The 14,903-nt window shown below is 48.3% G+C and overlaps 1 protein-coding gene across 1 annotated transcript; it reads right to left on the bottom strand.

Moving 5' to 3' along the window:
* Window positions 1–5,592: 5,592 nt before the first annotated feature.
* On the bottom strand, window positions 5,593–14,067 carry LOC104284196 (5-hydroxytryptamine receptor 7-like). The gene is made up of 2 exons (XM_009882489.1): window positions 13,558–14,067; window positions 5,593–6,379 (listed from the first exon to the last, which is right to left on the bottom strand). The coding sequence occupies exons 1-2, from the start codon at window positions 14,064–14,066 to the stop codon at window positions 5,608–5,610; spliced, it is 1,281 nt and encodes a 426-aa protein (XP_009880791.1). The 5' UTR covers window position 14,067; the 3' UTR covers window positions 5,593–5,607.
* Window positions 14,068–14,903: the final 836 nt, after the last annotated feature.

Genomic DNA, 14,903 nt, shown 5'->3' with positions numbered 1-14,903 from the left:
GCCCAATGTCATGCTCAAAGCAAAGACAGCTTCAGAGGGAGATTCGTTTGCTCAAGGCCTGATCCAGCTGAGGTTTGAACATGTCCAAAGAAGAAGATTCTCCCATCTCTCTGGGTGAATCTGCCTCCATCTTCCCTGTAATCCCCCTCAAAGTAGCGGTTGGCCACAATTAGCCCTCTCCTTTGCCTTCTCCTCACCAGGCTCAGCAGTGCCCTGGGCACCAGGTCCTGCTCTGCCAGGTGCCCCAACTGTTACATGGGGTTATCTGGTCCCAGATGCGAGATTTGGCATTTGTCTGCGGAGAAGCAGGAGGTTACACTGAGGCTTGCACAGAAACCATATCTAAACAGGGAGTTTCCTGAACTAAAAGGATGCTTTGAAGGCAGTGGAGGGTGGGAAGGCATATAATCCAGACTGTCCTTGTTCTAATATCCTTCCCAAGGCATCTCCTTATGTCTGCTGTTGGAGAAGGACTCATAGGCTGGATAGAGTTTTTATTTCAAAGAGAAGAATATGGCAGAGGACTACAAAACCATGACTGGCCTGGAGAAGGTGAATAGGGGTGATCACTCATTCTCCTTCCTAATGCCAGTGCCTAATGAGCTCAGCAGACAGCAGATTCAAAATGAGTGAAAGGAGACAGTTCTTTTCCTTTTATGGAACTCATTGCCTTGGGATGCAGAGTGGGAAAAACATAAGTAGGTTAGAAGAAAAGCACCAGTTGGAGGTTATTAAACACTACAAGAGCTCTTCTGGCTCAGCAAGTTGCTGAACCTTTAATTGCTGGGACACGAAGGACGCACTAGAGATACCACAACAGGTTTGCTGGTCCATCTCTGTAAGATTCCACCACTGCTCTCTGCTTGAGGTAGGATCCTGGGCTACATCAGCTTCCAGTCTGACGTGGTGCAGCTGTCTTAACATTATATTATCATAGAGAGATGGTAGAGATAGCGGGACCCAAGTGGAGATGAAGAACACGATGGGTTTGCTGAGCTGTCAGTGCAAATCTCTGGCACTTGTCTATCTCGGCAAAACCCATCCGTGAAGTGCTGACTTCAGAGAGTGAGGAGATTTCATGCTCTTTGGGAAGAGACACACAGGCATTTACCGCCTTGGGCTTTTCATTACATCTCTAACTGATCTCGCCTGGCTTTGCTCAACATCATTATCAAAAACTTCCAACCGCCAGCTGGGGCAGCCTTAGGGGTTTGTCAAAACTGTCTTTTCTCCCCAGATTGCTTCTGCCTGTGTTTCTGTATGTGTTTCCCTTGCACATGGAGTGGAATAAAAAGCTGACTTGAGACCTACTCGTTTTATGCCTGAATTACTGCGATTTTCTCTGCCCGAGGCTCCTCATTCTTTTCCACTGCATTGCTACTGGTCTGCTGGGACTCTCTCATTGCCCATTAAAGTTTCTTTTGCCCTAAACTGATACTTTTCTCCATGAGCTCAGATTTTTGCCTAAACATGGACTCATGGACTCTCACACAGCTAATTTCTCTTAAACCTGAGATAGTTTGGTGAGGCACTTGCTTGTTCACTAAAATCAGTTTCAAAATGGTTAAGATTTATTTTAAGCCTTTTTTTTTTTCCAGATGCCCAATTCATTTATTCCTCTCTGATTAAAAAAAAAACCAACAACAAAACAAACAAAACCAACACTAAAAACCACAGAGTATTTTCAGCATGATTTAGTGCCTTGTCTACAAGGTCTTGACTGGCTTAACTAAACGGTTAATGCTCACTCGTGTGCGGAAAAGGCCTTGGTGTCTTTGGATGCACATTATTTAGGTTAAATAACCTAAAAAGAATTTAATCTTGGAGAGTTAAAAAGCAAAAGTTTATGTGGATGTCTCACAGATTGAGACAATAACTACTGGAAAAATCATGCAAGCTATCTCGTTTTTTGAGCAAAGCGTTTTGTTTCAGTGAAGTTATCATGTTTAAACATTTTTGGATGTAAACTTTTGGAATTGTTTCTGGGAAAAGAGCGTTTTCTTTAAACACATCTACAGCTTAAAATGAAAATATAAGGGGAAAAAAAAAAGATTATCAGGTAAGTCTTGAGCGAGACAAAACATTCCATTCCAAATCAAAGAAAACATTGGTTTTTAAGACAAATGAAACATTTTGCTTGTTTCCTTGCTTAGAAGAAGTTTGGGGTTTGTATCATCCAGAATCATATTCTTTCCCCTACTCTTTTTCTTATGGAAGAACCATCAAATCAGAAAAAAAAAAAACAGTATTCGTCTGAATTCATTTAAAAGCCTTAAACACTGTTTCATAGTTCTTCTGCAGAATACTTTTATGCAGTGATAAAAATACCACCAGGATAGGGATGTTAAGTGGAATTAAACAAGATTATGAATTTTGAAGGCAGTTTAAGAGCCTGTAATACAGAAAATAAGTAAAACTATGCCACTGTGACCTTAGGCATACAAATATACCTCAGCAGAACAAACCAGACTCTTTTGTTATGTGCTGAATATGAAATGGGCTGTCTCGGGGCTTTCACATCCTGACGAGGCTGTCTGAATTAGCAGCTGGTTAGTTTTAATCCAGACAGCTCTGTCAAAAGGGCACCGTTAGCTCTATAGCAGGGAAGGATCTGGGGGAGCCCAGGGAGGAAATTGGACCCTGCAGCAACTTCATGTCCCTGTGACAGGCCAGACCCAACGACCAGCTGCTGCTAAAATGTTGTGACAGAGGAGATGATGTCCCAGAGTGATTTCTGGGAGGAAAATGGTTGTTTTTGATAAGCAGGTCCTCAGATGGGCAGTCAGACCATGCCCTAGAGATGTGGTGTGTGGGGACTTATTGTTTGGGCTTGGAAGCAGAAGTGTCATGAGGAGTTGCAACCAAGCTGGGGAAGGGTGATGCGTAGCAGTGCACTAAGGTGAACATAGAGTCATAGAATGGCTAGAGCTGGAAGGGACTTTAAAGATCATATAGTTCCAACCCCCGCCTGCCGTGGGCGGGGACCCCTTCCACTAGACCAGGTTGCTCAAAGCACCATCCAACCTGGCCTTGAACACTTCCAGGGAGAAGGCCTCCACAACTTCTCTGGGCAACCTGTTCCAGTGTCTCACCACCCTCAGAGTAAGGAATTTCTTCCTAACATCTAATCTAAATCTACCCTTTCTCAGTTTAAAACCATTACCCCTCGTCCTATCAGTACACTCTCTGATAAAGAGTCCCTCCCCATCTTTCCTGTAGGCCCCCTTTAGGTACTGGGAGGCCGCTATAAGATCTCCTGGGAGCCTTCTCCACAAGGGAAAGTAGAGAGGTCGTGGCAAGGTTTAGTACCAGTTCATGTGGCAGCAGTGTGAAAGCAAGAGAGTGAGCGTATGCTCAGGCCTTCTCCCGCTTCATTGCATTGGTGGGGTCTCTGGTCTGCAGGATGCAAGACCACAGCACACCGCAGAGACACCACTCAAGTTTCCCTGGGCAATAGCAGCCATCTTTGGCAGAACAGTGAAGGAGAGGTCCTTACTGCTGGCATGCGCCCTAGGCAGTTCACCAAGGCTGGATTTTGTGTTTGTCCTGGGCAAAAATATATGACTTCAGAGATGCAGAGCAGCCTCTGAACAGTAGGCTCTAGGGACTAAATGTGGCTGCAAGGCTTGCAATGCTCTGCTTTCAGCAGAAAGTGTTGTCCTGTCATGGGGGGAGGGCTCAGGCAGCGACTTCAGAGATGCAGAGCAGCCTCTGAGCAGTAGGCTCTAGCACAAACCTAACACCATCATACAACCGTAGGTAGCAAACCATGGGAGTTAGAAAGCTGTTAACCGTCTTAACAGAATCATTCGCTACTCTCCAAAAAGCTCCTGGGTGGGATAGCAGGTGAAGCAGGGCTCCAGCTAAACCTTTAGGATCTCTCCTGATGAGGTCCTCCTTCAAATCTCTTTACTGTCTGATCTTTAAGCATTTCCCACTGGAGACCCATACAACAGCTACAACAACCTCCCCTGCTCCTGTGTGCAATTCTGGCTCCAGCTGTGAGGGCATGAGATTGGAGAATGTGTGGACACATTGCTGTTCCTATGGCCAACCTCTCAGTCCCTCAGGACATTCCCAGTGGGCTTGAGCCAATTTCCCTGCTGTGAGTCACCAGTCTAAACTGGAGACCCTCTTGGGTATCTATAGAAAAAGCAGGTATAAAAAGACATAGGAGAGAAATATCTATTAAAAAGAGGGGAAGTGAGATCACGGAAGATTTCACAGGAGAAATCTTGATTACTAAGCCAAACCATGCCAGCAGTCAATGAAGACATCCAAAGTCAACTCATGGAGTTGTCATACTGCATGACATTGCAAGAGATGAGATTACCACTACTCAGACATTCTTGCTTGATACAGAAAATATATGTAGTGGAGGGAGGGCTAGAAACCCCTTTCCTGAGCTTCTCAACAGTCTGGCTTTGATAAGAGAACCTGGATAAGAGATGCTTGAACAGCTGACCCCCATGGAGCAGACCTCATCTACAAATGGGCAAGGGTTTGAGGGGCTGCAAAGCAAGGATGATGCAACAAGGCTGGTCAAGACCAAAGAGGACCGCAGGAAGACAAGTCCCACCACCACATAAAAGTACAAAGACACTTTCAATTCAGAGTGACCAAAGAATCTACACCTAAATAAGGAAACCAGACTTTTTTTTTTTTTTTTTAAAAAAGGATTTGTCTTTTAGTGTATTTTTTCAAGCTTGCTGGACATCATACTGAAGCACTGTAAAGCTGTCAGAGAAATTACTTTTTTTCTGTTGTCAACCAAAGCGTGCTTTTATGGAGTCAATTAGCCACAAATTATGAACACACATCACTTGTCTGAGAATGAATTACAGTACAACCCAATAAACATAACTGTCTTTGTTCTCTGGTCATTGCCCTGATGAGGAGGCCATTGGACTTTCCTATCCAACCATAAAGGAAACTTCATGTTCATCTGTCTTTCATTCTGTGAGGGGAAATGGGGTCATTGGTATTACTGCTCTGACGTGCAAACCTGGACATGAGCTCAGTGTGTAAAATGCAATTACATTGGTGGAAGGAGTTCATACAAGCTGGGATGGCACGAGTGCTTGGATCTATAACGGAGCCTATAGCTGCCGTCGTATTCAATAGAGAAGTGCAGCCAGCATCATCTTTACATAGTGTATTCTGTGGCCTCCACAGACCTTAGAGCCCTTTTGGAAGGTGGAGAGCTACAGTCTTATCAAGTTTTTATGGGGTTTTTTTGTTGTTGTTGTTTGGTTGGGAGGGTTGCTTTTTCCTTTCCTTTTTTTTTTTTTAACAGAGTGGGAAACTGAGGCACAGAAAGGTGGTGTGACTTGCCCACAGTTGGTAGTAGACCTTGAACCCTCCAGTCTTGCTCGTGGCTTCTCATCTCCCACCTGGGTCATTGTGAGAAGGAACGGCTGCCCACTTGTTCCCAAGGTGAGGAGAACCGCAGCTCCTCCTGGGGTGAGGGGAAAGGGCGTCACTCTCAATGGTGATGTCTGGCAGGGGGACAATGGCACGCATGGTTTCTGCCAGTCCCAAGAGGCAAGAGAAGCAAGGAACCTGAAATGGAGAGGCAGGAGTTCATTGGTTAGGCACTGAGCTGCTCTACAGGATGCATTCGTGCCTCTCTGTAGCTTTCAGAGCCTCGTGCATGCTGGCAGCAGAGAGCCTCCTGTTGATGTTCCTGTACCTGCATCTCAGGAGGTTCCAGAAAGTAGTCCTCAAGTCTCGGTTAAAGAAAGCATAAATCAAGGGGTTGATGAGCGAGTTGGTGTATCCCAGCCAGAGCAGAGTCCTCTCCAGCCGCAGGGGCATGCAGCTGCAGCGGATGCCACAGATGAAAGGCCGAGCTGTTGACATCAGGAAGAACGGAAGCCAGCAAAACGTGAATGCCCCCACGATAATGCCAAGGGTCCTGGCTGCTTTCTGCTCCCGTTTAAAGATGGAAATATTCTTTCGGTCTTGCCGGAGCAGTTTGGAGAGCGTAGCGCATTCCTCCACCGCTTTGGTACGCTTGGAGCTGTGGTGGCTCCGGCTGGAGGCCTCCAGGCAGTAGACACCTTCCTCTTCATAGTGCTTGGGTAAGTTCATGAACCGGTGCTTCTCAGCGCTGACCTTGGCAGCTTTGTAGATCCGGCTGTACATGACAAGCATGACCGCCATGGGGATGTAGAACGCAACCCCCGTGGAGTAGACTGTGTACCCAAAGTCCTGGCTGATGAGACAGACTCTTTCCACGGTGACATTCTTGGCCCAGCCAAAAAGAGGAGGAAGGGTGATAGAGGCAGACAGGAGCCAAACGATGAAGACCATCTTCGCCATCAACTTCCCATTTTGTCTCACAGGGTATGTCAGGGGCCGAGTAATCCCCAGATACCTGGAAAAAAGGAAAGTTGCAAAGTGTTAGGAGGGTTGCAAGGTGTGAATGGTGTTGGGTGGTGTTCATTCCTAACAAGCTGTTAATACTCTGTCACAGGAGAGTTTCAGCCCTGGAAGGGGGACATAAGAAATGAATTCCGGAAATGAAAATGTTCTCAGGCACATGCAGCTGCACCGTCTTCTGTGAAATGCGTTTCATACCCCTTCAGTCTCTTGCCTGTTTCTGCAATTCCCCACTGTTTTCTTGCAACCACCCCGTAAATGATGTCATTTACCAGCTGAGTGCAGCCTAAGCTCCACATGGTTTCCTTGGGAATAAAAATGCTTAAAAAGCTTAGTTTTCCACCAGACCTAGTCTGCGCAGAGAATATGCAACAACTTCCAGCCATGGCATGTAACTCACTCCAGACTGTTGCCCTCTCAGGGAAACACCCAGGAGTGAGAGGAGTGATCCACAGAGTAGTACTCGCACCTGGATACATCAGGACTGACTCCAGATGGAATGAATAGACTCATATCAGTGCTTAATGGGAAGTGGGAGGGACAACACCCTTCTTTTATTTGTCCAAGCAACTTGGGAACTTGGGGAAGAAATGCAACCTGCAGCAGAGATGTTCCTGAGGCAGTGTGAGAGCAAGAAGCAATCTTGCCTTTGGGATGACTTAAGTATGTGTCTGGATGGGCACAGAAAGCAAAGCTAGTGATCAGGTGATGGACTGTGGTGCAAGACTGACAGCTGTTGACTCACAGCTTCTTTAAGCTGATAGACTCTGTGTTTGCTTCTTGAAGCACTGGCACCCATGGGAGACACCACTCTCAGCAGCACACCCCATCATTCCCCTCTCCATCCAGCCTGAAACACAAGGACAAACCTAGTTTCCTGCAACATTTACTGGAAATGGCGTCTAGAAACCAAGACAGGATCGAGAGCCAGTTGCAAACAGCTGGAGCATTCTGCTCCCTTGCATGGCCCATAGGTCCTGAGCGATGGTGTCCAGCCCTCCCTGGGTAAAATTCGAGGAGCTCCAAGTAGGAGATCCCAAAAGCACGTGATGACCCACAGATTCACAAGTCCTGATGCCTGGACATAGGAGTTACCTTGTTAGCTTGACTGAAAGGAGCTGGAGTCTGCATCACCCATCAGCTCCAGGTTAGACTACGGGGTGTAATTCTGAACCATCCCCAGCCTTGATTGAGAATGTTCATGTGACTAACAAATTGTGTCAACTTTTAGTTGGCAATTATAAACTATTTAATAAATCAGTAGGAAGTTGGCCACTGTCAGTCAATGTTCCCACTGAAAAACATCTGCCTGCTACCCAGTCTCAACCAGTCCAGCAAAAACCTCCAGCTGTCATATAGATTTCTTTTATGTTACAGCCTTTTGATTCAAACCTGCCTGCTCTCAGGATTTTGTAGGCATTTTTAGGCAGGATCACATCACCTCCTAATTGTCTTGGATAAACTGTCCAAGGGGCAGTAGGAACAGCAGCTGTATGGATACTTTTTGCTGAAAGCCATTCAAGGGAAGAACGGGCTTTTCTGCCAAAAAGAAAATTTCTGCAGAGAGTTTTACCTCTGTTGTATCATTATTTTTTCCCCAAAATCAGTCTCATTGTAAGTGTTGGGAGATTTTTCTTCCCTTTTCCAGAACCTCCCCAAAGATTGGAAGAAGATGGAAATAAAAAAAATAATCCAATTCCTCCTCCCTTCCTCACTGCTAAATAAATTCAAAGCCCAAAGTATTCTCCCCTGACTCCCTGATAAAATGAATTTGAATTCATTCACTGAGTTACTCTTTTCCTGTTTTCCTCTGTATTTTCTTCAGCTGGCCTTAGTCACAAAAAAACCCCAAGCAAAACTCTCCACGACCACCTGTGCTGCTTGAATGCTCAGGAGCAGTACAGGCTGACGGACAACATTCATGGATGCAAAGGCAACATGACCTCTTGGGAAAGGGCTTTTCACCCCATCACCCCATCGAGCCCTGGCTATGAAGGAGAAGACCTGATCAGATGGAGATGAACAGCAGCGTTGGTTTTGGTCCTGTGCTTCCAAAACAGCCATTGACTCCTTTCTACCTGGGCTGAGCATAGTGAGAAGCGATAGGCCTGGCTGGAAGATCGGGACTCAGAAAATGGGTAGGAGCAGGTTGGAGGGATGCTGCCAAATATCCCTCCTGCTGTGGGGAAGGGGCTATGGAGGGAGAGCGGACCTGATGTTCCCAAGGCTGGGAGAAAACCATGCCCTGCTGCTGCATCTCCAAATTCAGCACCCAAAAAGCGCTCCTCTGTATATCCAAGCCCAGAACTTTGCAAACTAATATATGCTGTGTTGTGTGATATCCTTTATTATGCTATTACTGGGTTTTCTTTAGAAGCCGATCCACTCGGGATTTGCTGAAACTTCAAGGAATTTACACGCTAGCCAAGTAAAATGCACAGTGACAAGATTTAAAAAGCAGGCAAAGCTGACACATTTCATCTGCGAGTGCCTTGTGCAGTCGCTGCTGGAGGAAATGGGGCCGTTTTGAGGTCTTTGCTTATAATTTTGATGAGAGCGGGAAGACCTCAAAATAGGCCAGCGTTTACAGCAGTGCGGGAGGTGAGATTGCACAGACATGCAATGAAATTCAAATCAAATTCTCTTGCTTTGAGTTTGGGTTGGGTTTTTTTTTTGTGTGTGTGTGTCTTGTTGTTAATCAAGTTTAGTGGTAATCAGGTAACAAAAGCCAATTCCCGGAGCAGCGTTTTACCAGAGATTTCTGCAGCTTTGCAGGACCCCCACCGTGCAGAGCTGATTGTGTAGCCACTCGTTGCTTGTGCAATAAACTCCTTCCATGTCCTCACTCCCACGGATGCCTGGGCAGCCGTCGAGTAGGAGACCTGCCCCAGTCTGGGTTCCACCATCAGTCCCATGGATGGGCCAATTCAGCGCATTTATTCTACACTCAATGGTAATAATTGACTCTTTAGGCCAGCGATTAAATAATAAAAAAAAGCAAAACGTCTCCAAGGTGCCCCCATCTCCATTCTGCAGCTGGCAAACTGGGAAAGGACAAATCTCTGCTCACACAGGTTTGTTGAGCTGAAATGAACCCAGAATTGGGGTTTCCCAGACCCCACTGCTTTACCACAACCCCATGACTCCTCTGGGCCAAATTTAAGCTCCGTACTTTGCTTCCAGGCTGACACCGTGACTGCCCCAGCCTGCTGAAGGAGAGGAAACCTCCAGGTGGACGATGCCAAGGGCAGCTGGAGGCTGCAGCTACCTGTGGCTTCATCTGCCCATGCCCTAAGACAGGGCTGGTGGGAGCATCCCAGGGATGAATTCCAGCTCACTGGAGATACAATGCAGGGACTTACCTGGCCTGGGGTGTGTTCGGATGAAGGACACAGGAAAGGCAATCCAGCATAATGCTGTGTGGGTTTCATCCCACCAGCTCTTTTGGGAGGCATCCATTTTACTGAGGACAATGACAATTTGGAGCATATCATCTGATTTTGGGTAGAAAATACTTGCCAGGGAGATGGGAGAGCCCCAGTGGGGCTGCCTGGGAAATGGATGGAGATTTTTTCCTCTACTAGGAAAACGTGAAATGATATGTGGGGTTTGGAGAGCTTCTTTTGTCAGCTGCTTGGCATTTTTATGGAAAGCTTCATCAAAAGCTGAACAGCCAAAAGGGTTTTTTTTCTTGTTTTGTTTTTGGTTTGTGGCAATAAAGAATCTATAACATTGGCAGGCTTTTATATAAGAAAATGTAAAAGCAAGATGGATGTTTCCAGCATTTTTCTTTTTGATTAAAGACAAAAATCAATCAACCCCCCTTCAGACAAGATTAGTTCTACCAGCTTCAATCAAGAGGCTTTTAGAAAGCGCTCTGCATTAATAATCAATAATAGCAGCCTACATTTTAATACTACCCGTCATCTTGGACAAACCAAGCTTCTTTCATATCTAACCTAACCAAAATATGGTTCTTCAGCCATCAGTAAAAATGCAGCCTCCTCTTTGGCAGAAACCGGCAGCTGCCTAATGGTGTTGACTGAGTTGGCACTCAGGACAGAACTAGAGGAGACATTTATGTTTCCAAGAAGCACCAGCGCTATTCCTCTTTCTTGCAGGGCAGGAGGAGCAGCTTGCCATCACTGGGCAAAATTTCAATTAGTGCTTTACTGAGATGACCAACTATTTCATCTCTTTTGGAGCAGATGTTTCAGGCTCTCTGCAAACGCAGCTGTCCTTTTGCCTTAGCTTTGTGGTTTGCTTGGCTTTGTATCAGCACAGAACCCGAACAGTGTGCTTTTGGAGATGTTTCCATCAGGACCTAAACCAAAAATCCTGCCCATCTGAAGGCCAGGAGGAGGTGGTGATCCAGGTGGGGTCCTGGATCCATGATCTCCCTTTATTCACCTCCATCAACTACCCTGTGGGAGCAGTGAGGAAGATGGGTTGATATGTAGCAAGGATGACTTACAGGATGCTCAAGATACCGCCCCAGGATAATTCACACAGCTCACAGCCCGTTCCTGGGGACCCTTGGGGGAGAAAGCAGTGGGATGGTGCCCCAGCCACCTACTCCTCCTTCATGCAGCAGACGACATCCCAGTTTTGCCTTTTCCCTCCTCAAGCCCCGGTACGGACTGAGCCCACCAGGCCCCTGCAATCACAGCATGCCGTTCCTTCCACCCAGAGCCAAGGTGGCAACAGCTAGGAGGACTGTCCACCCCCTTTCCTCTGACCTGCCAGTCTTCCTTCTGCTCAAATGACAACCTTTGCTCTTTTTCTCCTTTCCTGGCTAGAAATGCATCTTGAGCAATTCCCCTCTCACTGCTCAACTTCCCCATCAGGCATTTGGGGGGTGGGGAACAGGACACAAAGGTCTGGGAGCAAACAGTGACGCTGCAGCCCTGCCAGGCTCCCAGCACAGTGTGGTCCCCTTGCAAACGCACCCAAAGAACAGAAGACTCAGGCTTTATGGCAGCCTCTTGTATCAGGTTTTTCCTCCATCACCCTGCTGCGATGTCTGAAGGACAGAAAGGCCAATTCGTTGTATAAAAGCACCCAGCAACCTGCTCCCTCTCTTATTTCTTTTGCTGCAGCCCCACCTTTCGTCTCCAACATCCGAAAAGGATGGTGGGGTTTGCTTCCCAAGCACCTGGAGATGTTGCAGCAGAGTTGAGCAGGTGCTTGAGAGCTGCATGAGATGAGGCACGGGACCGTGCGCCTATGGGCTGGGGTGGTTTTCCCTCTCTGCAGCTCAGCGTTGGTAGCAGCATGAGTTTTGCAGCAAGGGCCTGAAGTTGCCCTCCTCCTGTGCTCCTTGGAGCCCCACCAAGCCTGTCTGGGTGAGCTGGGCAGACACGTTCCCCCAGAGAAGTGGGGAGGTTTATGGAGACAGAAGAAGTGTACCCACTAGTGCCTCCAGCATTGCCCAGTTAAAAGAGATCCTCCTTGGCTGTACGACCCACGGGTGCAACTTACAGCAGCATTGGGGCTGCTCACGTTTCGGCCAGGGATCTCAGTTACACAGGTGCTACTCCTGTCCATCCCACACCAAGCAGAGTCCCCCCCCTGCCTTCCCTGCGGCCTTCAGCACCTCCTAGGATTCAGCCTTGGCGCGTGTGAACCCCCCCATGCTGGTGTCCACACCTCCCCAGAAACCTCCTGCCTGGACCCACAGAAGGGAAGACAGGGAAGACAGACCAACGTCAACCGGAGGCACCTGCCTGCTCTGTGTCCCCGGATTTTGGTCTGCTCGCAGGAGCGGTGATGTTGGGCAAGAGAGACGTGATGAACAAGAGAGAAGAAAGATGGACAAGGGAAGGGAAGGGGAAGGGGAAGGGAAATTTTTAAAGCAAAGCCAATGTGATTAGTATGTAACTGCTTCCCTCACTCATCAAGAGGAAGCATTGACATGTTTCATTACTGCATTTGATCTCTTCCCTCTAACAGAGACTGACTTCTGTCAGCTCTGAATACACCTGCTTTTTATGAACAGGCTTTTTATTAAAACAAAGCAGGTTCAGGACCTTGCCATGTGGCATGGGAGTGATTCTGCTTTCTAACCAGCAGTGCTGAGCTGATCGGGACCATGGGGCAAAGGGCGGCTCGTGGAGAAGCAGCGGCTGGTGGGGAGCGAGGGCTTCAGAGCCCTTTACTTGCCAGGGGGTTAACGTCAATCATCAGCAGCAGGATTTTCTATGTCCTTTTTGTCTTTGCCACTCGGCTTCATACCTGGGGAGGGTGACCAGGGTGGTTGTAAAGCAGTGACAGCTGGGACATGGGCACAGCACCTCTTGGGTAGCTGCCGGCACCCAACACAGGCACTGCCAATGCTGCACTGTGTTGTGCTCAGCTGAAGGCAAAGTGTCTCGTCAACTGTCTCCTTCCCTGAGCTGCTTATCACAAACCAGCCTGGCTCAGCGGTGCCAGCGTAAACCCAAACCAACCCCCTGAGAAAGCCAGCGCGCGCGTCAGATCTGGATCCGGCCCACCGGCTTGTCAGCGCAATGTCCCTAATGACGCAGGCTGCTATAATTAGACCCACGGGGGTGCTGACTTGCCCGAGTCTTGCCAATTTGCCAGACGGGCTTAGCCTTTTCCTCCCGACCCCAGGTGTGGGAGTTGAAGCCAATGAATCCTCACAAATGCACTTGCTGGGCTAAAGCAGGGGTTTCAGGGACTTGGGATGGGGTGGGAGGAGTTGCCAACATCCTTAGCCAAGGCACAAGTCCAGGGAGCAGCAGAGCATCCCACAGGACTGGGCTCCAGAAGCCCCATAACCTGGATTTTTCAAAGTGCATGTAGGGTGGGGTTTTTTTTGTTTTCTTGAATAATTTTATGGTCTAGCCTCCTTCCAGGAGGTCAGGTCATGGGTCTATCCTCTAGGCTCTGTTCCTCAAGCTAAGGAAGAACAATGTGAAACAGCTGCCTAGAGGGGGAGGACTAAGCAAGTAACTTAGAGAAGTTACTTGAGAAAGCACCTTAAGGCCAGCTCCTCCAAAGGGACTGAGGCACCTAATTCATACAAAATACAGCCACCCCATGCACCTGGAAAATATATGTGGAAGCATTATTCAATGACGAACATGATTCTGGTAGGCCTCAGCCTCCAGAAACACCCTTATATTTGAGCCCGCTTGAATACCCGGCAGGTGCGTTGTCCTCCCTTACCTGTCCACACTGATGATGCACAAGGTCATGATGGAGGCGGTGCAACACATAACGTCCATGGCGATAAACACATTGCAAAAAACCTTCCCAAAGAGCCACTCTCCCCCCACCAGGTCTGTGATGGTCACGAAGGGCATGACAGCGAAGGCCACCGACAGGTCGGCAGCTGCGAGGGACACCACCAGGTAGTTGGAGGGCTGCCGGAGCTTCTTGACGATGCACACAGAGATGATGACCAGACCGTTGCCAGCGATGGTCATGAGGATGATGATGGAGAGCACTGCTCCAATGACAATCTTCTCTGTGTCCCCATAGAGCAAGATCTCCTCGCCACAGTCCGTCGCGTTGGTGAGGTTGGAGGATGGCAGGTCTGGCTCGGCTGGGATGGAGGGTTCCTCAGTCATGAATGGATTTGGGAGCGATTTCTGAGCCGGGTGCTGTTGCTCTGCGTTCTCCACAAAGAGAAGATGGTGCTCCAGAAACCGCCTGGGGCTGGCCCTTAGCAACATGCTCTGAGCTCACCACAGTGGGCAACAGCACGAGTTTTCTCCCGGCAGTGACACCTCCAGTGACAAACCAGAACATTTTATCACAAACAGGCTAAGAAAATAAACTATCCCCCTCCCTCCCCTTCCACCAGCTCATGCCTCCCAAAGGTGCGGCTAGATCTCACGTGCTCAGCAAGAAGCCGCTTCCCAAGTCTGCTTGAAGACACACAGGTTGCTGGAGGATGCCTGGGGAAAGCTTGTCTCCACTTTTAAAGGAGCACAAGCTGCCCAGTCCTCCTGCAACGGCTGCCTGATCGTCTGTGTGCTTTCCCAGAGGGACAGATAAAGGGAGCTGATCGTAATTGCCCATGTTATTATGCGTTACTGCTGAGCCGTGCTGCTGGTCTTGCACTTCTGTGCATCTGTACATTTAAATCCCATGAAACTACATGCATATTCTCGTACGTGTGTATCGAAGAGTATGTGACAACACAAGTCACAGCCACAAACGTGCGCACACATGTCACCGGCTGTATCTCCTGCATGCCTTAACACACAAACTTCAAAGCTGTGACCGTAGAGCCATGCACATGGCATGTAGTGGCAACATGCGACCGTAGATACCCACAGGAGTATGGTGCAGAGATACAATACGCAGCGAGATCATACCCATCACATGCAGCATCCCCGGGGTACCATGCACAGGCAGGTGAGGGTCAGGGCATCCCAGCCCGTGCCCGGAGCCGTGAGCATCCCCACCACACACATAGCGGAGGTGCACGGATAGCAGCTATCGCGCTTCCACCCACGGGTATTCAACCCTGTAAGTACTTCCCAGGCACCGGCAGGGAAACTTTA

This window comes from Charadrius vociferus, unplaced genomic scaffold, assembly GCF_000708025.1.
Source record: "Charadrius vociferus isolate BGI_N301 unplaced genomic scaffold, ASM70802v2 scaffold213, whole genome shotgun sequence".
Taxonomy (NCBI): domain Eukaryota; kingdom Metazoa; phylum Chordata; class Aves; order Charadriiformes; family Charadriidae; genus Charadrius; species Charadrius vociferus.
Note: the sequence above shows the minus strand (reverse complement) of the source record. Positions and strands in the feature narration are given on the sequence as shown.

Bases quoted from the DNA above. Each gene is read 5' to 3' on its own strand.
- LOC104284196 (XM_009882489.1), bottom strand. From the start codon at position 14,066: ATGTTGCTAAGGGCCAGCCCCAGGCGGTTTCTGGAGCACCATCTTCTC. The intron at 6,380-13,557 runs GTAAGGGAGGAC...CCTTTTTTCCAG, and splicing joins TGCATCATCAGTGTGGACAG to GTATCTGGGGATTACTCGGC.